At 44.6% G+C, this 26,787-nt stretch overlaps 1 protein-coding gene across 4 annotated transcripts in view; it reads left to right on the top strand.

The window, feature by feature from the left end:
* Positions 1-26,787, top strand: part of Hhat (hedgehog acyltransferase) — a 258,395-nt gene that overhangs the window by 172,896 nt on the left and 58,712 nt on the right. For all 4 annotated transcript variants that reach the window (XM_011238934.3, XM_017320220.2, XM_017320221.2 and 1 more), the window contains one exon: positions 3,236-3,437. In XM_011238934.3, coding sequence (XP_011237236.1) covers positions 3,236-3,437 — 202 coding nt within the window. The remainder of the gene's footprint in view (positions 1-3,235; positions 3,438-26,787) is intronic.

Genomic DNA, 26,787 nt, shown 5'->3' with positions numbered 1-26,787 from the left:
AGAATCTTTAGGAATATGCCTTAAAGAAGCAGAAGGAACACATGTATATACAGGATTGTATGTGCACATGTGTAAACAGACTTACATATGCATGCATGTGTGTGTGTGTGTGTGAGTGTGTGTGCACATATATAAACAGACTTACATATGCATACATGTGTGTGTGTGAGTGTGTGTGCATATGCATGTATAGGGTTGTATGTAGACAAGCCAGAGGATGGTGTTGGATGCTGTTTCTCAGGCACCGGCCATGTTTTTGTTTATGTTTTTGAGGCATGGTCTCCCCGTTTCCAGGAGTTTACTCATTAGTCCAGAGGTGCTTTCCATCGATCCACCTGTCTCGGCTTTTATTTTAGTTTCTCAGTCTAGGAATTGGATTTAGGTCCTTAAATTTAGGTCCTATGCTCGCAACAGAGCCATCTTCATCCACTTCAGGAATATGCCTTAATATATAGCCATCTAATGTATAGGTGCCTAATGTATAGGCACCTAATATATAGGCACCTATATATGTATAGGTACATCATTCCTAATTTGATGCCTGGGATGGATTTATCTTCCACATGTTTCTGAAGTTGCTCCATTGTAAAGTGGCTCCAGTGTTCTTTCTGACTAGGAAGAAAGGCAAAGGGAATGAGCCTTGGATACAAGGAAAAACATTAGCTTTGGTGATGCTAGTTAGGCTATATCTTGGCCTTTCTCCTCCTCGATGCATCTCTTGACCAGACTAACTTCTGAGCCTCTGTTTCCTCACTCCTAAAATGGGGTTAGCTAGGGTGATGGTATGCTTCATTTGAGAGCGAGAGGAATTACAGATATTACAGAGTGAGAGAGAGTATAAAAGCGCTAAAGTGCTAGGCATACCTTCTGTGCAGAGAGTACTGTGATGTGGAGGATGGAGCAAGGGCTCTGTAGAAAACCCATTGCGAACACATCAGGGGTGGAGAAGACCTACACTCACGGAGCACGTGCTCACTGAGTGGAAAATTACTGGAGAAACACTGGGATTTAGGGAGACTCTGGTAGATAGATCTAGTGGGATTCTTTGTGTACCTATCCATGTGTAGACACATGGAGGCCAGAGGATGACGTCAGTGTCATGTCTCAGGTGCTGTCACCATGCTTTAGAGACAGGTGTCTCCCTGGACTGAGCTCATTGGGTAGATGAGAGCAACAAGCCACAGCCCCTTCTCTACCTCACTGGCCCTGGCATTACACTTGTCCTTGAAATTAAACTTTTGGGGGAAGAGAGTGTCCTGGGAATCAAACTCAGGTCCCTGTGCTTGCCTTGCAAGTGCTTTGCCCACTGAGCCACCACCCCAGTCTCCAACTTAATGTAGTTCTTGCCTGACTAAGGTATCTGGTGGAGGGGAAAGGAATTAGGATATCAAGGGTGATCGATGGGGCAGGGAGGGATTTGCTCTAAACTGACCTCTCAACTAGGTGGTGCAGGCCAGTCAAGCAAGAGCACCAAGGTGAAGCTGGGGTACAGGGAAAGCCTTTGTGGGGAAGAATTTGCATGCAGCTTAGTGGTAAAGTGAAACCTAGACCTCAGGTACAGCCACAGGTAGTCCTTGCCAGTCAGCAGTCAGTCAGCCAATCTCAGTTAGCCGTGGTATACAGGAAATGACTAAATGAAGTGAGGTCATGACTGCTCCACAGTATGGTTGAGAAGAAGGGAGAGAATGGCCAGACTGAGCATGGCCAGCAGAACAGACCTGGCCATGACAGGAGAGAGGGTGGGAGTAGGGAGGGGAAGAGAAGAAAGAGGAGACAGGGCAAGAGGATCAAGAGAGCACATGACAACCAAGAAGGCATGTGGTGAAAATGGCTGAGTTACAGAGGAATCAGAAGCGAGGGGTTGGAAGCCCCCAGGAGGAAGATGTTGAGGGTAGGGGGTGGGGAGAGAAGCTGGGAGGAGCCACAGGTACTGAGTGAGGCTTGTTTTGGGGACCTGACAGTGACTACTGAAGACAGTAGCATGTGTGTCTTTAGATATGCTCGGAGAAATGATACTGAAATGTTTTTACCATAAGGAAAAACAAAAGTTGGAGGGGGACCGGGATATGGTGGCACACTTTCCCAGCATGCACAAGGTCTTGAGTTCTAGCCTCGGGATTTTGGAAACAAGAATTTGAGGGGCCGATGTCGTTGCACAATGTACATATCTAGTGAATCTCCACTCAATAATATGCTTAATTTTATTCATTGTTTAAATTATTTCAAATAAAAATACTTACAAAGTTTTGTCATTTATTTTCTGATCTGATTAATTTTATTTATTTTTGGCTTCTTCTGAGAAGCAGTTCTATATAAAAAAATGTATTTTTAAATAAAGCTTTTTCCACAGTAAGCAAGTACAAACAACCATTAGGGATTCTGGGATGGCAGGTGTGAACCACACAGCACTTCAAAGAATCAAGTAAAAGGATACTTGTAAAGTGTCTCAGAAGACATCATGTCTTCAGATAAAAGGTCTTGTGTCCCTTCCTGGATAGAAGGAGGACAAATAGAATCTGACCAGAAAGAACCAAGGCCTGTGGGCTTTAAACCCCGTGAGGAGGGCGTGCTCACAGACTTGTGGACTCTCATAGTCCTGGGCATTACTCACTCAGGGATGGAGAAGTATCTGAGGACTCTGTGCATTGGGGCAGACGGTGAGGGGGTGTGGTCCTGCACTCCTGTGAGTCCAGAGCTCCTCTCCATCTGGGCCACTTGCCTGGGAATCAGGAATCAGCCCTGTTACCCTACTTATGCACCCCACTCCTACCATGGAAGGGCCTGCTTTTAGCAACTGAGTTTAAACAATGGTTTTACTATAAGCTTAGTAGTCTGCACTGTGAAAGGCATTCTGGCCATGATGGTCATCATCCTTACAATGCAAGCGGCCTGGTTGGCACCCTGTGATGGGCTCAAGAGCTGGGTGCATCTGTTCAGAAGCTCTAAAGTTATTGCTGCCCCTCTCACCTCTTGTAAATGAATTTTGTCGTGATGAGGGCTCCTTGGTGTGTATGTTCATTTAACCTAAAGCCACTCCCTGTGGAGGTTTGTGGGTTTGTCAACAATGAGTGAAGTGGAGAGTTAGTTCTCAGGATGTCTACAGCTTCCTGGAAGTGGGATTTTTCGTTCTGTCAATGATAATGTTGGTATTAGAGTCAAGAGGGAGAGCAGGGAGAGGCAGGTGCAACCCTTCCCTCTTCAGCATAGCTTCTCACAGCCTCTTTTTTTTCTGCAGGTATGTGTACATCCCACTGGGCGGGTCCCAGCATGGCCTGTTGGGGACACTGCTTTCTACTGCAACAACGTTTGCGTTCGTGAGCTACTGGCATGGTAGCTATGAGGACCTCTGGTGCTGGGCAGCGCTCAACTGGCTGGGAGTCACTGTGGAGAGTGGGGTCCGGAGGCTGCTAGAGACACCCTGTGTCCGGGAGACTTTGGTAAGCATGATCCATCATTGCCTGTGTGGTAGGGGACAGCTGAGCAAGGAGGGACTAGTTTGAGATGGGTAGCGGTCACCAGATTCACTCAAATATGAACTGTTTTTGCCAGACATTTTCAAAGTGTGTATAGCTTTAGGAAGTATGACTGGGGGCAGGGTGGAGAAGGCTTCAAAACCAATCACTGTTTACATGAACGGTTGGTCAGATTGATGAATGAATATTGTACCTGTAAAGGCCTAGGCATTTATTATAGAAAAATTACAAAATCCAGATGAGTAAATTAACAAAATTCACATCAAAGCTCATTCTTCTAAGTATGTTCTGTTTGTGTGTGCACACTCAGCCATTTTCAGTAAAAGCTATGGTGGTGTTTAAGCCCCGCTAAGCAGGCAGATCAGTGTCAAAAGGTTTAGTAAACTTGTGATTTGTTTAATTAATCTATTGTTAATTGTTTCATTATATTGTATTTACGTAGATATCATAATCGGGATGAGTTCTCCTGAATAGAGCTGTCAGGTTACAGGTTTTCACGTGTTCACAGCTGACTCTGCATGGTGCATATCAGCTCTTACTGCCCCCTGGATGCCCCCATCCCCCTGAATGCCCCCATCCTCGCAGATGCTCCCATCCTCGCAGATGCCCCCATCCTCCCAGAAGCCCCCATCCTCCCAGAAGCCCCCATCCTCCCAGAAGCCCCCATCCTCCCAGAAGCCTTTGCCCGTCCTGAGTGGTGCTGCACTCAACTGTCCCAAGTGGTGCTGGTATTTTAGCTTTTGATAGAAGCTGTCTGTTGTATTAGCATAGAAGATAGCTAAGGCACAAAACGGCATTCTGAACCTATAGATAAGACTGGGATATTAATTGAACACTTCCCTTCATAGATGTCTTAAGCGCTACACATAAATTTTTTGCCTTGTAAGTGTGGCAGCTGACATGCGAGGATCTCGTAGGAAATCAGTGGTTTTGAATATGAACAGTGTTCTGCCAACCCGAAGAATGACCCAGCAGGAAATGTGCCAGTGTCTGCTCTCGTGGCAGGCTGTAAAACACAAAAGAGGTTTCACTGGAAAAAAATGATTAATGTGGATAAATTCTACCCGGTGCATAAGACTAAAGCAAACACATTTTAAAAATCATTGAGATGGAACAAATGCACTGAAGCATGTTTCAATAAAGATAGCCACAATGCAGAAGGACAGTTATCTCAATAAAAACAGATGAGCACACAGGAGAGCAGCACACTGGAAGAAATTAAGTATGCTCATGTATATGTAAAGAGAAGCATTTGGGGGTTGGAGAGATGGTTCAGCGATTCAGAGCACTTGTTGCTCTTCCAGAAGACCCTGGTTTGGTTCCCAGCATCCACATGGATGCTTGCAACTCTCTGCAACTCCAGTTCCAGGAGATCTGACGCCACCTCCTGGTGTATGAGGGTACTTCATGCATATGCACAGACATACACACTTAGACACATACTTAAATTAAAATAAATCTTTAAAAAAAGGATAGAAATCATATTCAGTAGTGGTGCCCAGCATCCAGAAGGGAAGAAGTGTCTATAAAGTCTATGGAGAGCAGTGAAAGTGACCGTGATGCCATGCTGAGTGCTGTGTCCGAAGAGGCATCTTAAGGGTGTCTTCTCTCTTCCCCAAAGCCTGAGAGCCAGTGAGCACCCCTGAAATCCAGAGGTCCCCCCCCCGCTCAGTCTCAGGCACCATTCCAATGCTCCTTCAAGAAGGCCCTATTATTAACCTTGAGCAGAATATGAAGCAGTGTACCGTGGACCCTGAGTCACGGATTGATAGATCTGAACTATTAAGTGAGTAACCCAACTGGTCTCTGTGACCTAGTGCAGACTAAATCGGGTTGGGAACAAACCAAACAGGAAAGTTGGCTCCCCAGAAGTTCTCGAATGCAGGATTTGGCACACTGTAGGGTAATGACCCAGGGCCCTTGCACGCTTAGCACATTTGAGAAGTAGCTTAATTGTGGTTTCTGGACATCACCTTAAATAGTACAGTCCCAAAACATACCCACTTTTCATGTAACTTCTTTAAAAGTAGCATATTTGACTGTGATGATTTAATCTTTTAGTCTTATTTTCTACGTATGAGTGTTTTCCCTGTATATATGTCTGTGTACCACACTGCATGCAGGGCTAGAAGTAGCATCAGAACCTCTGGGACTTGTGTGTGAGCTGCCACAGGAATTACACAGTCCTCAGGACAGCAAGTGCTCCTAACCACTGAACCATCTCTCCAGACCCCAGTAGCCTGAAAACATCTTCATTACTGGTGCCCTGACTCATGGATCCAGCTGGCCACTGAACCTCTTTTTGACTCCCTTGCAGGTGTCTTGACTCTGAACCCATGTTCCCTCATCTCCAGATGTGTGCTCTATGTTAACGGGAGCGTCATTTCTCAGGTTACTCAAAGCCTAAACCGTTAGCTTTTCCTTCTCCTGTATGCACTGTTTCTCCTGCCTTCTGACTTGATCTTGAGGTTTTCTCAGTCACTGTTTAGCCACCAGAACTCTCCTTATCCACACTGCTTTCAGTTTATACCTGGTAACCAAACAGCAGCTAATTAGTAGCTCTTCTTCCATTCTTGCTCCCCACAGTCCATCACTCTCCTCATGCCTAGTGATGTTCCTTAGTAAAAATCTAACCATGCCACCCTCTTTAAAACCCAGTTGTTAGGGCTGGTGAGATGGCTCAGTAGCAAAGAGCACTTGCGGCTCTTGGGGAGGACCTGGGTTCAGTTCCCAGCACCCACATGGCAGCTCACAATGGTCTGTCTGAAACTTGAGTTCCACAGTCTCCAAGACTCTCTTTAATTCTTCATGGGCATTTGATACATTTGATGTACATAACTATAGGAAGGCAAAATGCCCAGTCATGAAAATAATAAAAAGACTTTAAAAAAATGAAACTCAATGTGGCTTCCGTCTTCATAGAACTAAGTCTTCAATGTTTTGGACAAACTCTGAGGCCTTGATTATTACTGTCTTGAAACCTGTCCTGCTGGCCCCTGTCCCTGCAAGCCTGTCTCCCCAAGCTACAGCTCCCTCACAAGGCTTCTAATCTCCTAGGGTGCCCTCTCTGCCTACCACATCCCAATCCTTCAGACTCTGTCTTGGTAGACATCTTGTTTGTGAACCCTATGCTGGTTTTCCTGGTTCGGGCAGGTCCCTCTGGATAATCCATTTGAGAGTACACATGTTCTCTCCTAGTGCAGCTGTTAAAGCTTAATGAAATACTTTTAGATGTTTAATCTTCATCTCCCTCACTGATCTTTGATTCTATGGAGGCCACATAATCAATACACAATGACAGTTATCATCATGCTTGGCACAGTGCTCCATTGAGTGAACGAGTGATGTTTTCTGACTTCACTGAGGAGAGTAGAAGAGAGAGGAGGGGCTTGCCAATGGTATGGACAACAGGGGTTGCCTGCTGGAAGAACCCAGGAAGGTAGAGGACTACTGAGCATTGTGCTAAGATATTGTTGTATAGTGGTACAGATCTAGTGATTGAAAACTGCTGCTTTGATACTCAATACAAAATATGTTCATATATAAAAGGGATAGGGAAGAGACCACCTGCTAACACCCTGCTACTTTACAAGAAGGAGGCTATCACCTCTGATTCTGGTAAGTACAGATCTGTAGGAAGCTGGCAACAGGCATTTTCACCAAGTTCTTTTACTGGTAGGAAGTAGAGGAGTTGCTGAGGCAACCTACTCTTTTCTGATACGTACTCCTCAGGGAGCCAGAATTTGTGTTCAGCCTTGAAATCTCTTAGTTAGTGGTGTCAGTTCAAAGTATCAGTGGCATGGCCCTGCTTTCTGCCAGCTGGGACCTGATCTCTCCATGGAGAGAGACCCTTCCAGGCTGCTCATCAGTTATTCCTATGCAAAGGTGAACCCATATCTCAAGAAGTTAATCCACGACAGCTCACTCTTGATTTTCATTTTATTGCATGATTTAAATATATTCTTCTTCCTCAGCCCCCATCTCCTCTTCTCTCCATGAGTGTCTGAATACGATGACTAAATCCCTTATGGGGCAATGAAATTTCTACTTATAGACTTAACTTAGGAACTGTGCCTCAGAGTTTAGCCACTACAATCAGTCTAATGGTTCTGGAAGGTTCTGGCGCATCAGAAAGAAAACAGACCATGGCTCCTTGCACTTGGTAGATCAGCAGGTTGAGGAAAGTAGACAGTGGGCTGTGAAGAACCAATACCATCAGCACTGTGATTGGTTGAATATAAGCAGACAACTGGCTATCAAGGTCCAAAGGTCATTTACCCTGAAGTGACCTGATTCTTTGGGATCCTGACTCACCAAATGACAAGACACTGCACCAGATGTCACCTCACTCAGCTAGAAAGTTTCTTAGTGGTCAGAAGTCATTGCCCCAAGGGCCTCTCTGAGAGAATATAAAACCTTTGCCTATGAGGAACAGTGCCATTTGCAATAGTGGCTGGTCTGCTGTTCTCCCACTTGGGTCCACTGTAGCTGAGAGAGACCAGGTGCTCACTAGACATAAGGCTGAGGGGATCTGAGCTCTTCCAAGACTGAGCCTACTTAGGCATGACAAACCTGGCCCTTTACTTTTAAATTTAGTGTCTTGTCTTTTCTTTTCTTTTCTTTTCTTTTCTTTTCTTTTCTTTTCTTTTCTTTTCTCTTTTTATTTGATATTTTCTTTATTTACATTTCAAATGTTATCCCCTTTCCTAGTTTCTCCTCCAAAACCTCCCTATCCCCTCCCATTTCTCCCTGCTCCCCAACCCACCCACTCCTGCTTCCTGACCCTGGCATTCCCCTATACTGGGGCACAGAACCTTCACAGGACCAAGGCCTCCCATTGATGACCAACTAGGCCATCCTCTGCTACATATGCATAAATTTAGTGTCTTATGTTGGGGACATCGTCAAGCAGTGGAGCACTCTCAGACGCATGTAACGTGATCTCTCTGTCCTAGTTCTTTGTTCTGGGTCTTCATGTTTCTAGTAGATGATGTTCTGGTCTCTGTGCAGCAGGGGAGTCTATCTAGTTCGCTTCTTCTATAAATGGACACATGTCTTCCCTGGCCTCCCATCAGGAGATCATCTCAGTGGCAGATGCTTTAGATTCAAGACACAAGACAGTAGATTGGAGCTTTTCTGTGTCAGTATTGAAGTGTTCTGTATGAAAAATTAACTTGTTTTCACAATATAAGAAGACATTGTCTGATACAACCTTGCCAAGTATGTCTCAGAAGAAAGGTCGAGCCTAGAAATAAAAATTTGGGAGCCTATGGGTGGTATTTTGGAGGCATGATAATGTTTGAGACTGAGAGAGAGGTGGAGAGGAGGGGAAGGGAAGGGAGGTGTGAAGAGAGAGACAGTAAGTCCACACTGAGTTTGGGACACACTGATACTTGAGAGTTGGGTGTCTTAGTCAGGGTTTCTGTTCCTGCACAAACATCATGACCAAGAAACAAGTTGGGGAGGAAAGGGTTTATTCAGCTTACACTTCCATACTGCTGTTCATCACCAAAGGAAGTCAGGACTGGAACTCACACAGGGTAAGAACTTGGAGGCAGGAGCTAATGCAGAGGCCATGGAAGAATGCTGCTTAGTGGCTTGCTTTCCCTGGCTTGCCTAGCTTGCTCTCTTATAGAACCCAAGACTACCAGCCCACAGATGGTACCACCCACAATGGACCTACCCATTCTTTGAGAAAATGCCTAACAGCTGGATCTCATGGAGGCATTTCCTCAAGGGAGGCTCCTTTCCCTGTGATAACTCCAGCTTGTGTCAAGTTGACACACAAAACCAGCCAATACTTTGGGTGAAGGAGGGAACCAGAAAGAGGGATAGAAATGTAGGGGTAGTTTTGCAGAACCCAAGAAGAGGGTGTTTCATGGAAGGGAAAGCTCACCGGGGTGATGCCACTCAAGGATCAGGTAAATGAGACTAAGAGCCTTGGTTAGAGGGCTATCAGAAGCTAAGAGTGGTGAGTGACATCTCTCTCCCTGCAGCCTTTGGTGTAGTTGAGAGGAATGCTGTATGCAAGCCAGCTGAGGACCAGAAGAAGGTGTGTATGCACTATACCCAGAGAGAAGCCTCTAGAACATTGATGTTCATGAGGAAAGGAGTTGATGTGAGCTGAGCTCTTGGTTCCCAAGGGGCTTGACTTGGGCAGAGCCCTGATGAGTTAGCAGCAGCACTGGATCATCAGGAGGGAGAAGCCTGGCCCTGTAACACACAACTTAAATTGGGATCCTGGCTGCTTGTTGAAGTCCAGAGACTAACATGACATGAAAGGCAACTGGAAAGACCAAAAGGTCTCCATGTAAAGGGCTTGAGTGTCACACTTAGAAATCTGGAAATGCAAAGTCCTTAACCAAACAAACATGTTAAATTAATATATTAATACCATATGTCAGACCAACACGCTGGAATAGCTCCAAAGGCTAGAGCAGGCCTATTCTTATAAACAGCATGTTCCTTGGTGGGCATGACTGGTTGGTGCCCCGTCTGTGGTCTCCCCACCATGGCATCATTAATAAAGCTGGAAACGGCTGTGCAAACCGTTGCCTATGTATTTTCTTCTCAGTGGCAATCCGAAGCCCAGGTCTCACCCTCTCTGGTTTACAGGTAGAACTCTGAGAACAATTCCCCTTCAGCTCAGATATGTCAGCCTCCATAGACTTCCCTTTGCTGAGGCTGCCCTGGAGGGAGGCTTTAGGACAGCATCTGGTTTCTCCTGGAAGACTGACTTGTGGCTTCAGCTCCTTTTCCCACCAGCTCAGCTACAGCAGGACAGGTCTCCTGCTCTCCTGCCACTGTTGTCCTAGCTGAGAGCGAAACACAGACTTGCAGAGCAGTGCCTCATGGGGGAAAAAAGCTCTTGTAACATACCCACTGAAAGCTCTCTCTGGGTTTCCTTCCTAAGGCTGAGTCTCTTTTCTTACCCTCCAAATTCAAATTATCTACTGGAAACAGCAGGGCTGGAGCCGCCAAGATTCCTGTTGTTGGGCCCTTTGCTTATTCCCTAAGTAATATGCTCATACTAAGTGCAGTATATTTTTATGTGTTTATATGTGTGTGTGCTGCGCTTCTGTGTGTATTGCATGTTTGAGTGCTCATTTTAAAGCTTTGAGAAGGCACGGAGCATAGGACTCCTAAAATAAAATCCTTCTAAAGTGTCTCACATCTCTCCAAAGACCTAGAAATAAACTCCGCTTAAAAAAGCACGCCGAGCAGCTGCTGGCCTTGTTTGAGATGAGCTGGGCTGGCAGCCGCGTGCCTGTAGCTACCCACACAAAGTGAAGAACGCGCTTTAAGTTGAGTCTTGTTTCCTCTGCTGTTGGCCCTGTTCCTGTAGCAGGTTGGAGTCAATGACAGAATGACCCTTGACTGTCTCTTATGAGGGTGACAGAAAAGACCACAGTATAAAAGATGCAGGGCCTTCACCAAGCTGGCTGTGCTCTTGAAAGTGATGGTGTTGGAGTAATGGCATTGTTGGTGCAATGCCATGATAAGAAAACATTCTTGCCCTGTGAGGGGAAGGTGAAGGATAAGGCATATATGTCATGAGACTTACTCATCAGTATACAGGAGCACAGAAAAGCAGCAATGGAAGTCACTGCTTCTTGTCTCCTCTGAGGGTGACACCTGTGCTGTGTATACTATGGTTTCTACTTCTGCACAGAGAGCCTGTACTGTGGTTCAGTCAGAGGAAGACTAGCAGGGTGGACTCACATATCTTATTTGTGTCGGAGGTTGGAGGGTAGAGTTGTCATTCTGAGGGACAAGATACCTGGGGCTGTTGTAGCTCCCAGCTTTGATTACAGATGAGACAAGATGGACACTGACTGGGGTTCTTTCAAAGTGTTATACTTAATAATTGCTTCAGCCCTTCTAGGTCGGTTCATACTCGAGGTTCACAGTTGAGGGGACTGGAGACAGGGAAAGGCAAGTATTTAGCTCTACTCTGTGGAAGTTGAATGCAGTTCTATGTGATCTCCTCGGAGCATCCTAAATTTCAGACACAAATGATATTCCTGGATAAGTCCCTCCTACCCCATATGAAGCACATGACCATCTGCTCTGCGTGTCTTGGCTGCTTGTGCACATTAAGTGACTAAGTGACATTCCAGCTCTTGAACAAGTTATAAAGTATGTGTGTGATGTGATGTGTGTGTAAGTGATGTGTGTGAGCCATGTATGTGATGTGTGTGTGATGTGTGTGTTGTGTGTGATGTCTCTCTCTCTCTCTCTCTCTCTCTCTCTCTGTGTGTATGTGTGTGTGTGTGTGTGTGAGAGAGAGAGAGAGAGAGAGAGAGAGAGAGAGAGAGAGAGAGAGAGGTGTATTTCTGAATGTATTTACTCATGCACATATGAGTGTATGTGCATGTGGATTCTAGAGGACCATGCTGGGTATATGCCTTAGTTTTTGAGACAGAGTCTCTCCCTGAACCAGGAGCTCACCAGTTTGGCAAGGCTGGCTTGCTGTCAGGCTCAACCCCCTGCCCTATCACTGCTTTCCCAGTGCAGAGGTCACAGGCAATGCTGTGCCCAGCCTCTTACATAGGTTCTGGGGATCTAAACTTAGAATGTTTCACTCGCATGACAAGCACTTGACCCTCAAAGCTCTCTCTCAAGGCTCCAAAACTTGAACTTTAATTGTAGGCCCACACAGTTGTGGATGAGATAACTAATCTGAAAGATCAATCTAAGTGAATTGGGGCTCACAGAGGCAGATAGTCACATGTAACTTAAGGATGGAGATGTAGATATTTTATAATGATGTGAACTTTATAGTGTGAACTTGTACAAACTGAATGGCTGTCATATCACCAGGAGACAGACTCTTAGGGAACCACCATGATGTCTGCTGGCTCTACTTGACAAGAGGTGTTGTTCAGTGAGGGTGTGATATCACAGATGTCACACCCCCAACTCCCACATCCATTCCCTAACAGTAACTTTGAATTCTCTTAGTTTTCCCGTTTTTACACCCATTTTAAAAAAATCTATACTAACTCATTCGTTACCTTTGACCTATAGAGGCAGTGGGTTTCTGGGTGAGATGTATTTCCCTGTCTCTCAGTGTGTTTACATTGTTACCAGTGGAGTCTGCCAGGATGGAAACATTGTTGGCCTGCTCCCCACCTCAGCTTGTATCCTCTTTGCTGGACTGACCAGGTTGCCATCACTACTTCTTTCCAGACTCTCCTGTTGGAGTGCAAACTCCCTCAGATGGAAATCCCCATGGTCAGATGGTCAGCTGACTTCTGATGGCCCTTCCTGAAGCTCTTATCTCCTCTTTCTGTGGGTACCACTGCCCTTTAGACCTGCTGTCTGTCAGATGTCTGATCTTCCTGTCTCCTTGCTACATCCTGTTCCTGTTGCCCAGGGACAGCTTGCCACTGTACTCCAGCTGTACTCCACACACACCCTACTGGGTGATTTGCTGGGACACACCCTTTAGTATCTTTCTTAGAGAAGAATGCTGGGAAATACATTCAAGAGACCTTTTGTGTCTTTAAAACTGTCTTCTTTTACCTCACACAGTTGGTATCTGATATGGGGTTTTGTTGCAATTTCTCTGGCAGTTGTTGAAGTTCTGTGTCTTGTGTCTTTTACCTTTGCTGTTGGGAAATGACACTTCTGTTCTTGTTTCTTTGTATCCACTGTTTTCTTTCTAGATACTTTGATGCACATTTTTTTTTCTGTTCTCAAATTTCATAGCACCTATAACTTCCTCGGTTTAGAGTTTCTCAGGTACAGTTTATCTGGGCGGGGGTGGGGGAGAGGGTGTTTGCTGGATAGTTTTATGTCATCTTGACACAAGCTAAAATTATCTGAAAGAGGGAACATTATTTAAGAAAATGCCTCCATAAGATAGGATCATAAACAGGCCAGTAGGGCATTTTCATAATTAGTGATTGATGGGGTAGGGCTCAGCCCATTGTGGGTGGTACCATTCTTGGGCTGGTGGTCCTGGGTTCTATAAGAAAGGAGGTTGAGCAAGCCATGGAGAGCAATCCTGTAAGCAGGCTCCCTCATAGCCTCTTTATCAGCCCCTGTCCCCAGGTTCCTGACCTGTTTGTTGAGTTCCTATCCCCATATCCTTCAGTGATGAATAGTAATATGAAAGCATAAGCTGGACAAACCCTTTCCTCCCCAACTTGCTTTTTGGTCATAGTGTTTTGTTGCAGGAATAGAGAGACCCTAAAGCAGGTGACCTTCATTGTGTGGGCTTGGAAGAGGAGGGCACCGTGCTCACTGCCCAGATCTTTTACAAGCTCCCTGTTTTCTTCTGTGGAGCATGTCCTGTCTGTGCCACCTCCTGTCCTGTGTATAAATGTTTTTCTTCTCTTGGGGAACTAATATTTGGGTATTTTGGCTATATGGACTCCTCATCTTCTGTCTTATAACACTGGCTTGACTTTTCTTACCTGCTTCCTTATCTAAGGCTCGGTACCCTTTTCAGATGTGTGCTATCAGTTACACAAGGTTTGTGAAGGAGCACAGATATCTAACCAGCAAATCGTAGAGGGTTTTTTTTCGTGAGGTCACTGATGGAACATTTCAGAATGCGTTACCTCTCCCCACTTTCAAATTTTTAAAGGTCAAGGTTTCTTAAGAGGCAGACCTTCCTCTAAGCTGCTGTTTTTGGTTGAACAGGATACTGTTGAAGCCATTCTTGCCATATCCTAGGCTATTTAGTAGTCCTGAGGGATTTCAGTGTAGCCTGGAGAGGGAGGCGCCATGACTGTGAGCAGCTGTAACTTGGGCATGATGGTCATCAGACTTCCAGCCTCTCCCCCATGGGTCTTGATTGTTTATGCTCAAGGGAGGTGGCCAGAGTATAGGGTCACTGAGTGGAAAGACTAGAATTCCCTTTCCCACCCCCTTTTCCTAGCTTATAATTCATGAACTTAAGCTCTGTAAAGAAACGCAGAATCAAGTCTGAGATGCCCTGTTCACCTTCTTCCCATGATGCAGCTGGTGTGCAGGTATTCATGGGTTATGGAGCCTGTAACAGTTGTGGACTTCTTTTACTTCTTAGTGATAAGCTTGGAAAATAATTCTTTGGGAATGCAGAGATGTGTGTTATTTCTGTATGTTCATACATGGTCAGTGTGGAATGGGTGTGTGGTCTCCATGGTCTGTATGGAGTAGGTATGTTGGCATGCAGGGTCTGTGTGGAGTGGGTGTGTTGGCATGCAGGGTCTGTGTGGAGTGGGTGTGTTGGCTTGCATGCTCTGTTTGGAATGGGTGTGTTGGCATGCAGGGTCTGTATGGAATGGGTGTGTTGGCATGCAAGGTCTGTGTGGAATGGGTGTGTTGGCATGCAGGGTCTGTATGGAATGGGTGTGTTGGCATGCAGGGTCTGTGTGGAGTGGGTGTGTTGGCATGCAGGGTCTGTGTGGGGTGGGCATGTGATCATGCATGGTCTGTGTGGAGTGGGTGTGTTGGCCTGCATGCTCTGTGTGGAATGGGTGTGTTGGCATGCAGGGTCTGTACAGAGTGGGTGTGTTGGCATGCAGGGTTTGTACGGAGTGGGTGTGTTGGCATGCAGGGTCTGTGTGGGGTGGGTGTGTTGGCATGCAGGGTCTGTGTGGAGTGGGTATGTTGTCAGTTGACCCTTCTCCTGAGAGAATCTCCTGTTGTTGAATTTAAGCTTCTCGTTTTTTTTTTTTTTTTTTTTTTCCTTTGCAGATGGAGCTTCAGAGAAGCTTCCAATTCAAGCTTCTCACACATATGTGTGAACATTTCTTTAGGGCAGATACCAAGAACAGAACAGAGCTGGGACTCACAAACTCTCTCTCGGTTATATCTGGCCCACTGTCTTGTCTGTTCTTGGATGGCCTGCAGCTAAAACTGTTCCACCAAGTGCCCCCCTGCCTCTGCCATAAAATATAGATATCCATGCTTAGATATTTATTTATATTAAGCCCTCTAATCTATTGCACTGACCTAGCTGATTATCTGTATTTTAAATTCCAGGGTTTTATAACATACTGTTTCCTGATAGCCAAGGATCTTATTCCTCTTCTGATTCTTTTCCAGAATTTATTTGACTGTTTGTTTACATATTGATACCCACCTCTCTCTCTCTCTCTCTCTCTCTCTCTCTCTCTCTCTCTGTGTGTGTGTGTGTGTGTGTGCATGTGTTCAAGTGCATGCACGCACACTACCATGCACATGTAAACATTGGAAGATAACTTCACATCCTTGCCTTTCAGCTTGAGACAGGCTCTATCTTGTTTAATGCTACATAGGCCAGGCTAGCTAACCCATGAGTGTTGCACAGTTCTCTAGCTCTGGCAGGGTACAGTGAGATCGCAGACATTTGGGTTGCTGTGTAGCTTCTATATGGCTTACAGGGATTTGAACCCTGGTTGTTAGACTTGCTGGCACGCACTTTGCCCATAGAGCCATCTCCCCTAGCGATATATGAACCTTACAGGTGACTTTGGAACTGACACTCCCTAGAACTCCTGGTAGGGTTTCTACCGCAAAGAATTGGGTCTTCTTTGAATTGCACCCCAGTCCCAGTCCTTTACATTGCCATATCTTGTTTGTGCCACTGAAACAAAATTTCTGAGTACAAGTAATTTATAAACAACAGAAATCTGGGCTCACATGTGGCTCGGTGGGTAAAGTACCTGCTGTATGAATATGAAGACCTGAGTTTAGAGCCTCAGATACCACACACAGCCGGATGAGCTCATGAGTATCTAATCTCAGAGCTCCCGTATCCAGATGTTAGGCAGAGGCAGGAGACTCCTCAGATGATCTGTGTGTTAAGTTGATGTCTTGCTGAAATCAATGTGTGAGTTTGTTTCTCTTTTTTTTTATTGGTTATTTTATTTGTTTACATTTCAAATGTTGTCCCCCTTCCTGGTTTCCCCTCTACAAGCCTCCTATCCCATGTCCCTCCCCCTGCCTCTATGAGGGTGCTCCACCCACCCACTCCTACCTCACTGCCCTAGCATCTCCCTACACTGGGGCATCAAGTCTCCACAGGACTAAGGGCTTTCCTTCCCATTGATGCTAGATAAGGCCTTCCTCTGCTACATATGCAGCTGGAGCCATGGGTCCCTCCATGTGTAGTACTCTTTGGTTGGTGGTTTAGTCCCTGGGAGCTCTGGGGAGTCTGGTTAGTTGATGTTGTTGTTCTTCCAATGGGGTTGCAATCTCCTTCAGCTCCTTTGGTCCTTCCCCTAGTCCCTGGGAGCTCTGGGGAGTCTGGTTAGTTGATATTGTTGTTCTTCCAAAGGGATTGAAATCTCCTTCATCTCCTTTGGTCCTTCCTTGAGGGTCACTGTGCTCAGTCTGATGATTGGCTGTGAGCATCCGAATCTGTATTGGCCAGGCTCTGGCAGAGCCTCTCAGGGCAGAGCTATACCAGGCTCCTGTCAGCAAGCATTTCTTGGCATCAGCCATACTGTCTGGGTTTGGTGTCTGCAGATGGGATGAATCCCTAGGTGGGACAGTCTCTGGATGGCCTTTCCTTCAGTCTCTGTTCTACTCTTAGTCCCTGTATTTTCTTTGGATAGGAACAATTCTGGGTTAAAATTTTTGAGATGGGTGGGCGGCCCCATCCCTCAACTAGGGGCTGTGCCTATCCACTGGATATTGTCTCTACAGGTTCTATCTCCCATGTTGGGTATTTCAGCTAATGTCATCCCCATTAGGTCTTGGGAACCTCTTGCTTCCCTGGCATCTGAGACTTTGTAGTGGCTACCCCCAGTTCCCCATCCCCCACTGCGACACACTTCCACTCAATTTCCTGATCCTCTGAACTTCTCCTCTGTCTCCTCCCACACCAGATCCTGCCCCTCCTTTACCTTCCCAATCCCTCCTTCCCTCTAATTCCCGTGATATTTTGTCCCCCCTTCTAAGTAAGACTGAAGCATCCACACTTTGGCCTTCCTTCTTGAGCTTCATATGGTCTGTGAGTTGTATTGTGGGAATTCCAAGCTTTTGGGCTAATATCCACTTATCAGTGAAGTGCATACCATCTGTGTTCTTCTGTGACTCAGTTACCTCACTCAGGATATTTTCTAGTTCCATCCATTTGCCTGTGAATTTCATGAAATCATTGTTTTTAATAGCTATGTACTACTCCATTGTGTAAATGTACCACATTTTCTGTATCTATTCCTCATTTGAGGAACAACTGGGTTGTTTCCAGTTTCTGGCTATTATAAACAAGCCTGCTATAAGCATAGTGGAGCATGTGTCCTTGTTATATGTTGGGGCATCTTTTGGATATATGCCCAGGAGTAGTATAACTGGATCCTCAGGTAGAACTATTTCCAATTTTCTGAGGAACTACTGGGCTGTTTTTCAGAGTGGTTGTACCAGCTTGCAATCCCACCAACAATGGAGGAGTGTTCCTTTTTCTCCACATCCTCACCAGCATCTGCTGTCACCTGAATTTTTGATCATTGCCATTCTGATTGGTGCGAGGTGGAATCTCAGGGTTGTTTTAATTTGCATTTCTCTGATGACTAAGGATGTTGAACATTTCTTTAAGTGATTCTCAGCCATTCAAGATTCTTCAGATTCTTAAATTCCTTGAGAATTCTTTTTTTTAATTTAATCTTATTTGTAATTCACTTTTTACACTCCATATTCCATTCCCAGCCCCTGCATCCACCCTTCAACTGCTCCACATCCCACACCTCTTCCCCACCCTGTCTCTACATAAATGCCCCCATTCCCCACCCTACCTGATCTTCAAACTCTCTGGGGCCTCCAGCCTCTTGACGGTTAGGAGGGTCATCTCTGAATGAACACAGACCTGGAAGTCCTCTACTGTATGTGTGTTGGGGGCCTCATATCAGCTGGTGTATGCTGTCTGTTTGGTGGTCGAGTGTTTGAGAGATCTTGGGGGTCCAGATTAATTGAGACTGCTGGTCCTCCTGCAGGATCGCTCTTCTCCTCAGGTTCTTTCAGCCTTCCCTAACTCAACAACAGGGGCCAGCTGCTTCTGTCCATTGATTGGGTGCAAATTTCTGCATCCGACTCTTTCAGCTGCTTATTGGGTCTTTCGAAGGGCAGTCATGATAGATCCCTTTTTGTGAGCACTCCATAGCCTCAATAATAGTGTCAGGCCTTGGGACCTCTCCTTGACCTGGATCCCACTTTGGGCCTGTCACTGGACCTTCTATACCTCATGCTCCTCTCCATTTCCATCCCTGCAGTTTTTCAGACAGGAACAATTATGGGTCAGAGGTGTGACTGTGGAATGGCAACCCCATCCCTCACTTGATGTCCTGTCTTCCTGATGGAGGTGGGCTCTATAAGTTCCCTCTTCCTACTGTAGGGCATTTCATCTAAGGTCCCTCCCTGTGAGTCCTGAAAGTCTCTCACTTCCCAGGACTCTGGTGCATTCTGGGGGGTCCCCCCAACCTCCTATTTCCTGAGGTTGCCTGTTTACATTCTTTCTGCTGGCCCTGAGGGCTTCAGTCCTTTTCCCTCACCCAATGCCAGATTAGGTTCCCATACCCCCCCATTGCCCCACCCCCCCCACCCCATCTACTTTCCCTCCCAAGTCCCTCCCTCCATCCCACTTTGATTGCTTTCTTCTTTCTCCCAAGAGGAACTGAGTCGTCCTCACTTGGGCACTTCAGCTTGTTGAGCCTTTTGAATTCTGTGGACTGTATCTTGTGCATTCTGTATGTTTCTTCCTTCCTTCCTTCCTTCCTTCCTTCCTTCCTTCCTTCCTTCCTTTTTTTTTTTTGCTAATATCCACTTATTAGTGAGTACATACCATGCACATCTTTTTGGGTCTGAGTTACCTCACTCAGGATGATATTTTCTAGTTACATCCATTTGCCTGCAAAAGTCAGGATGTCCTCATTCTTAATAGCTGGGTAGTATTCCATTGTGTACATGAACCACATTTTCTGTATGCATTCTTTTGTCCTGGGACATCTAGGTTGTTTCCAGCTTCTGGCTATCACAAATAAGGCTGTTATGAACATAGTGGAGCATTTGTTTTTTGTTTAGCTCTGTGTCCCTTTTTAAATAGGGTTATTTGGTTCTCTGGAGTCTAACTTCTTGAGTTCTCTGTATATATTGGATAGCCTTCTATTGGATGTAGGGTTGGTAAAGACCTTTTCCCAATTTGTAGGTTGCTTTTTTTGTCCTGTTGACAGTGTCCTTTGCCTTACAGAAGCTTTTCAATGTTATGAAATCCCATTTGTCAATAGTTGATCTTAGAACAAGAGCCATTGATGTTCTGTTCAGGAAATTTCCCCTGTGACCATGTCTTTGAGGATCTTCCCCAGATTGTCTTTTATTAGATTCAGTGAATCTGGTTTTATGTGGAGGTCCTTGACGCACTTGGACTTGAGCTTTGTACAAGGAGATAAGTATGGATCAATTTGCATTCTTCTATATGCAGACCACCAGTTGAACAAGCACCATTTGTTGAAAGTGCTGTTTTCCACTGGATAGTTTTGGCTTCTTTGACAAAGATCAGGTATCCGTAGGTGTGTGGGCTTATTTCTGGGTCTTCAATACTATTCAATTGATCTACCTGTCTGTCTCTGTACCAAAACCATGTATTTTGTTGTTGTTGTTTTTAATCATGGTTTCTCTGTAGTACAGCTTGAGGTCAGGGATGGTGATTCCCCAAAAAGTTCTCTTAGAGTTGAGAATAGTTTTTACTGTCCTGGGTTTTTATTATTCCAGATGAATTTGAGAATTGCTCCTTCTATCTCTGTGAAGAATTGAGCTGGAGTCCAGACAGCCGGCCACCTTCCTGGTGAGAGCACGGGGGTCTGCCTGGCCTGAGAGGTTTGTGGCACAGGCGCCGGCGGGAGCCTTCTTGGCTCCGGGACTCCGCGGAGGGCAGGCTGCACGGGTGACCGTGTGGAATACAGAGTGCCAGCTGTTTCTGGGACGGGCGAGAGAGTCGCAGAGCTTCTGGGCGGCGCCATCTTTAGCTCCAGACAGCCGGCCACCTTCCTGGTGAGAGCACGGGGTCTGCCTGGCCTGAGAGGTTTGTGGCACAGGCGCCGGCGGGAGCCTTCTTGGCTCCGGGACTCCGCGGAGGGCAGGCTGCACGGGTGACCGTGTGGAATACAGAGTGCCAGCCGTTTCTGGGACGGGCGAGAGAGTCGCAGAGATTCTGGGGCGGCACCATCCTCAGCTCCAGACAACCAGCCACCTTCCCGGCAAGAGCCACAGAGCTTCTGAGGCTGCGACATCTTCGACTCCAGACAACTGGCCACCTTCCTGGCCAAAGCAACACAGCTTCTGGGAAAGATCCTGTTTTGGGCCTTCACCTTCAGCCAGGAGGAGGTCCAAACACCAGATAACTGTACACCTTCCCTGAGAGAGGAGAGCTTGCCTACAGAGACTGCTCTGACCACTGAAACTCAGAGAAGAGAGCTTGTCTCCCACGCCTGCTGATAGAGGGTAACAAAATCAACAGAGGAACAATCTTTTAACAAAGACAACTATAACAACTAACTCCAGAGATTGCCAGATGGCGAAAGGTAAACGTAAGAATCCTACTAACAGAAGCCAGGACCACTCACCATCATCAGAACCCAGAACGCCCACTTCGCCCAATCCAGGACACCCTAACACACCTGAAAAGGTAGACCTGGATTTAAAAGCATATCTCATGATGATGGTAGAGGACATAAAGAAGGAATTCAACAACTCACTTAAAGAAATACAGGAGAACACTGCTAAAGAGTTACAAGTCCTTAAAGAAAAACAGGAAAACACTGCTAAAGAGTTACAAGTCCTTAAAGAAAAACAGGAAAACACAACCAAACAGGTAGAAGTCCTTATAGAAAAACAGGAAAACACATCCAAACAGGTGATGGAAATGAACAAAACCATACTAGACCTAAAAAGGGAAGTAGACACAATAAAGAAAACCCAAAGTGAGGCGACGCTGGAGATAGAAACCCTAGGAAAGAAATCTGGAACCATAGATGCCAGCATCAGCAACAGAATACAAGAGATGGAAGAGAGAATCTCAGGTGCAGAAGACTCCATAGAGAACATCGGCACAACAATCAAAGAAAATGGAAAATGCAAAAAGATCCTAACTCAAAACATCCAGGAAATCCAGGACACAATGAGAAGACCAAACCTACGGATAATAGGAGTGGATGAGAATGAAGATTTTCAACTCAAAGGACCAGCAAACATCTTCAACAAAATTATTGAAGAAAACTTCCCAAATCTAAAGAAAGAGATGCCCATGAACATACAAGAAGCCTACAGAACTCCAAATAGACTGGACCAGAAAAGAAATTCCTCCCGACACATAATAATCAGAACACCAAATGCACTAAATAAAGATAGAATACTAAAAGCAGTAAGGGAAAAAGGTCAAGTAACATATAAAGGCAAGCCTATCAGAATTACACCAGATTTTTCACCAGAGACTATGAAAGCCAGAAGAGCCTGGTCAGATGTTATACAGACACTAAGAGAACATAAATGCCAGCCCAGGCTACTATACCCAGCCAAACTCTCAATTACCATAGATGGAGAAACCAAAGTATTCCACGACAAAACTAAATTCACCCATTATCTCTCCACGAATCCAGCCCTTCAAAGGATAATAACAGAAAAAAAACAATACAAGGACGGGAACCACGCCCTAGAAAAAACAAGAAGATAATCCATCAACAAACCTAAAAGAAGACAACCACAAGAACAGAATGCCAACTTTAACAACAAAAATAACAGGAAGCAACAATTACCTTTCCTTAATATCTCTTAATATCAATGGACTCAATTCCCCAATAAAAAGACATAGACTAACAGACTGGCTACACAAACAGGACCCAACATTCTGCTGCTTACAGGAAACCCATCTCAGGGAAAAAGACAGACACTACCTCAGAGTGAAAGGCTGGAAAACAATTTTCCAAGCAAATGGTCTGAAGAAACAGGCTGGAGTAGCCATTCTAATATCGGATAAAATCGACTTCCAACCCAAAGTTATCAAAAAAGACAAGGAGGGACACTTCATACTCATCAAAGGTAAAATCCTCCAAGAGGAACTCTCAATTCTGAATATCTACGCTCCAAATGCAAGGGCAGCCACATTCATTAAAGACACTTTAGTAAAGCTCAAAGCACACATTGCACCTCACACAATAATAGTGGGAGACCTCAACACACCACTTTCATCAATGGACAGATCGTGGAAACAGAAACTAAACAGGGACACAGTGAAACTAACAGAAGTTATGAAACAAATGGACCTGACAGATATCTACAGAATATTTAATCCTAAAACAAAAGGATATACCTTCTTCTCAGCACCTCACGGGACCTGCTCCAAAATTGACCATATAATTGGTCACAAAATAAGCCTCAACAGATACAAAAATATTGAAATTGTCCCATGTATCCTATCAGACCACCATGGCCTAAGACTGATCTTCAATAACAACATTAAGAATGGAAAGCCAACATTCACGTGGAAACTGAACAACACTCTTCTCAATGATACCTTGGTCAAGGAAGGAATAAAGAAAGAAATTAAAGACTTTTTAGAGTTTAATGAAAATGAAGCCACAACGTACCCAAACCTTTGGGACACAATGAAAGCATTTCTAAGAGGGAAACTCATAGCTCTGAGTACCTCCAAGAAGAAACGGGAGAGAGCACATACTAGCAGCTTGACAACACATCTAAAAGCTCTAGAAAAAAAGGAAGCAAATTCACCCAAGAGGAGTAGACGGCAGGAAATAATCAAACTCAGGGGTGAAATTAACCAAGTGGAAACAAGAAGAACTATTCAAAGAATTAACCAAACGAGGAGTTGGTTCTTTGAGAAAATCAACAAGATAGATAAACCCTTAGCTAGACTCACTAGAGGGCAAAGGGACAAAATCCTAATCAACAAAATCAGAAATGAAAAGGGAGACATAACAACAGATCCTGAAGAAATCCAAAACACCATCAGATCCTTCTACAAAAGCTTATACTCAACAAAACTGGAAAACCTGGACGAAATGGACAAATTTCTGGACAGATACCAGGTACCAAAGTTGAATCAGGATCAAGTTGACCTTCTAAACAGTCCCATATCCCCTAAAGAAATAGAAGCAGTTATTAATAGTCTCCCAACCAAAAAAAGCCCAGGACCAGATGGGTTTAGTGCAGAGTTCTATCAGACCTTCAAAGAAGATCTAATTCCAGTTCTGCACAAACTATTTCACAAGATAGAAGTAGAAGGTACTCTACCCAACTCATTTTATGAAGCCACTATTACTCTGATACCTAAACCACAGAAAGATCCAACAAAGATAGAGAACTTCAGACCAATTTCTCTTATGAATATCGATGCAAAAATCCTTAATAAAATTCTCGCTAACCGAATCCAAGAACACATTAAAGAAATCATCCATCCTGACCAAGTAGGTTTTATTCCAGGGATGCAGGGATGGTTTAATATACGAAAATCCATCAATGTAATCCATTATATAAACAAACTCAAAGACAAAAACCACATGATCATCTCGTTAGATGCAGAAAAAGCATTTGACAAGATCCAACACCCATTCATGATAAAAGTTTTGGAAAGATCAGGAATTCAAGGCCCATACCTAAACATAATAAAAGCAATCTACAGCAAACCAGTAGCCAACATCAAAGTAAATGGAGAGAAGCTGGAAGCAATCCCACTAAAATCAGGGACTAGACAAGGCTGCCCACTTTCTCCCTACCTTTTCAACATAGTACTTGAAGTATTAGCCAGAGCAATTCGACAACAAAAGGAGATCAAGGGGATACAAATTGGAAAAGAGGAAGTCAAAATATCACTTTTTGCAGATGATATGATAGTATATATAAGTGACCCTAAAAATTCCACCAGAGAACTCCTAAACCTGATAAACAGCTTTGGTGAAGTAGCTGGATATAAAATTAACTCAAACAAGTCAATGGCCTTTCTCTACACAAAGAATAAACAGGCTGAGAAAGAAATTAGGGAAACAACACCGTTCTCAATAGTCACAAATAATATAAAATATCTCGGCGTGACTCTAACTAAGGAAGTAAAAGATCTGTATGATAAAAACTTCAAGTCTCTGAAGAAAGAAATTAAAGAAGATCTCAGAAGATGGAAAGATCTCCCATGCTCATGGATTGGCAGGATTAACATTGTAAAAATGGCTATCTTGCCAAAAGCAATTTACAGATTCAATGCAATCCCCATCAAAATTCCAACTCAATTCTTCAACGAATTAGAAGGAGCAATTTGCAAATTCATCTGGAATAACAAAAAACCTAGGATAGCAAAAACTCTTCTCAAGGATAAAAGAACCTCTGGTGGAATCACCATGCCTGACCTAAAGCTTTACTACAGGGCAATTGTGATAAAAACTGCATGGTACTGGTATAGAGACAGACAAGTAGACCAATGGAATAGAATTGAAGACCCAGAAATGAACCCACACACCTATGGTCACTTGATCTTCGACAAGGGAGCTAAAACCATCCAGTGGAAGAAAGACAGCATTTTCAACAATTGGTGCTGGCACAACTGGTTGTTATCATGTAGAAGAATGCGAATCGATCCATACTTATCTCCTTGCACTAAGGTCAAATCTAAGTGGATCAAGGAACTTCACATAAAACCAGAGACACTGAAACTTATAGAGGAGAAAGTGGGGAAAAGCCTTGAAGATATGGGTACAGGGGAAAGATTCCTGAACAGAACAGCAATGGCTTGCTCTGTAAGATCGAGAATTGACAAATGGGACCTAATGAAACTCCAAAGTTTCTGCAAGGCAAAAGACACCGTCAATAGGACAAAAAGACCACCAACAGATTGGGAAAGGATCTTTACCTATCCTAAATCAGATAGGGGACTAATATCCAACATATATAAAGAACTCAAGAAGGTGGACTTCAGAAAATCAAATAACCCCATTAAAAAATGGGGCTCAGAACTGAACAAAGAATTCTCACCTGAGGAATACCGAATGGCAGAGAAGCACCTGAAAAAATGCTCAACATCCTTAATCATCAGGGAAATGCAAATCAAAACAACCCTGAGATTCCACCTCACACCAGTCAGAATGGCTAAGATCAAAAATTCAGGTGACAGCAGATGCTGGCGTGGATGTGGAGAAAGAGGAACACTCCTCCATTGTTGGTGGGATTGCAGGCTTGTACAACCACTCTGGAGATCAGTCTGGCGGTTCCTCAGAAAACTGGATATAGTACTACCGGAGGATCCAGCAATACCTCTCCTGGGCATATATCCAGAAGATGCCCCAACTGGTAAGAAGGACACATGCTCCACTATGTTCATAGCAGCCTTATTTATAATAGCCAGAAGCTGGAAGGAACCCAGATGCCCCTCAACAGAGGAATGGATACAGAAGATGTGGTACATCTACACAATGGAGTACTACTCAGCTATTAAAAAGAATGAATTTATGAAATTCCTGGCCAAATGGATGGACCTGGAGGGCATCATCCTGAGTGAGGTAACACATTCACAAAGGAACTCACACAATATGTACTCACTGATAAGTGGATATTAGCCCAAAACCTAAGATACCCAAGATATAAGATACAATTTCCTAAACACATGAAACTCAAGAAAAATGAAGACTGAAGTGTGAACACTATGCCCCTCCTTAGAAGTGGGAGCAAAACACCCTTGGAAGGAGTTACAGAGACAAAGTTTGGAGTTGAGATAAAAGGATGGACCATGTAGACACTACCATATCCGGGGATCCATCCCATAATCAGCTTCCAAATGCTGACACCATTGCATACACTAGCAAGATTATGCTGAAAGGACCCTGATATAGCTGTCTCTTGTCAGAGTATGCCTGGGCCTAGCAAACATAGAAGTGGATGCTCACAGTCGGCTATTGGATGGATCACATGGCCCCCAATGAAGGAGCTAGAGAAAGTACCAAAGAAGCTAAAGGGATCTGCAACCCTATAGGTGGAACAACATTATGAACTAACCAGTATCCCGGAGCTCTTGACTCTAGCTGCATATGCATCAAAAGATGGCCTAGTCGGCCATCACTGGAAAGAGAGGCCCATTGGACACGCAAACTTTATATGCCCCAGTACAGGGGAACGCCAGGGCCATAAAAGGGGAGTGGGTGGGTAGGGGAGAGGGGGTGGGTGGCTATGGGGGACTTTTGGTATAGCATTGCAAATGTAAATGAGCAAAATACCTAATAAAAAATGGAAAAAAAAAAAGTGTACTTAAATAAAAATTTAAAAACAAAAAAAAAAAAAAAAAAAAAAAGAATTGAGCTGGAATTTTGATGGAGATTGCATTGAATCTGTAGATTGCTTTTGATAAGAT

Source organism: Mus musculus, chromosome 1 (genome assembly GCF_000001635.26).
Source record: "Mus musculus strain C57BL/6J chromosome 1, GRCm38.p6 C57BL/6J".
NCBI lineage: Eukaryota > Metazoa > Chordata > Mammalia > Rodentia > Muridae > Mus > Mus musculus.
The sequence above is the reverse complement of the archived record's forward strand: the minus strand, read 5'-3'. Positions and strand labels throughout refer to the sequence as shown.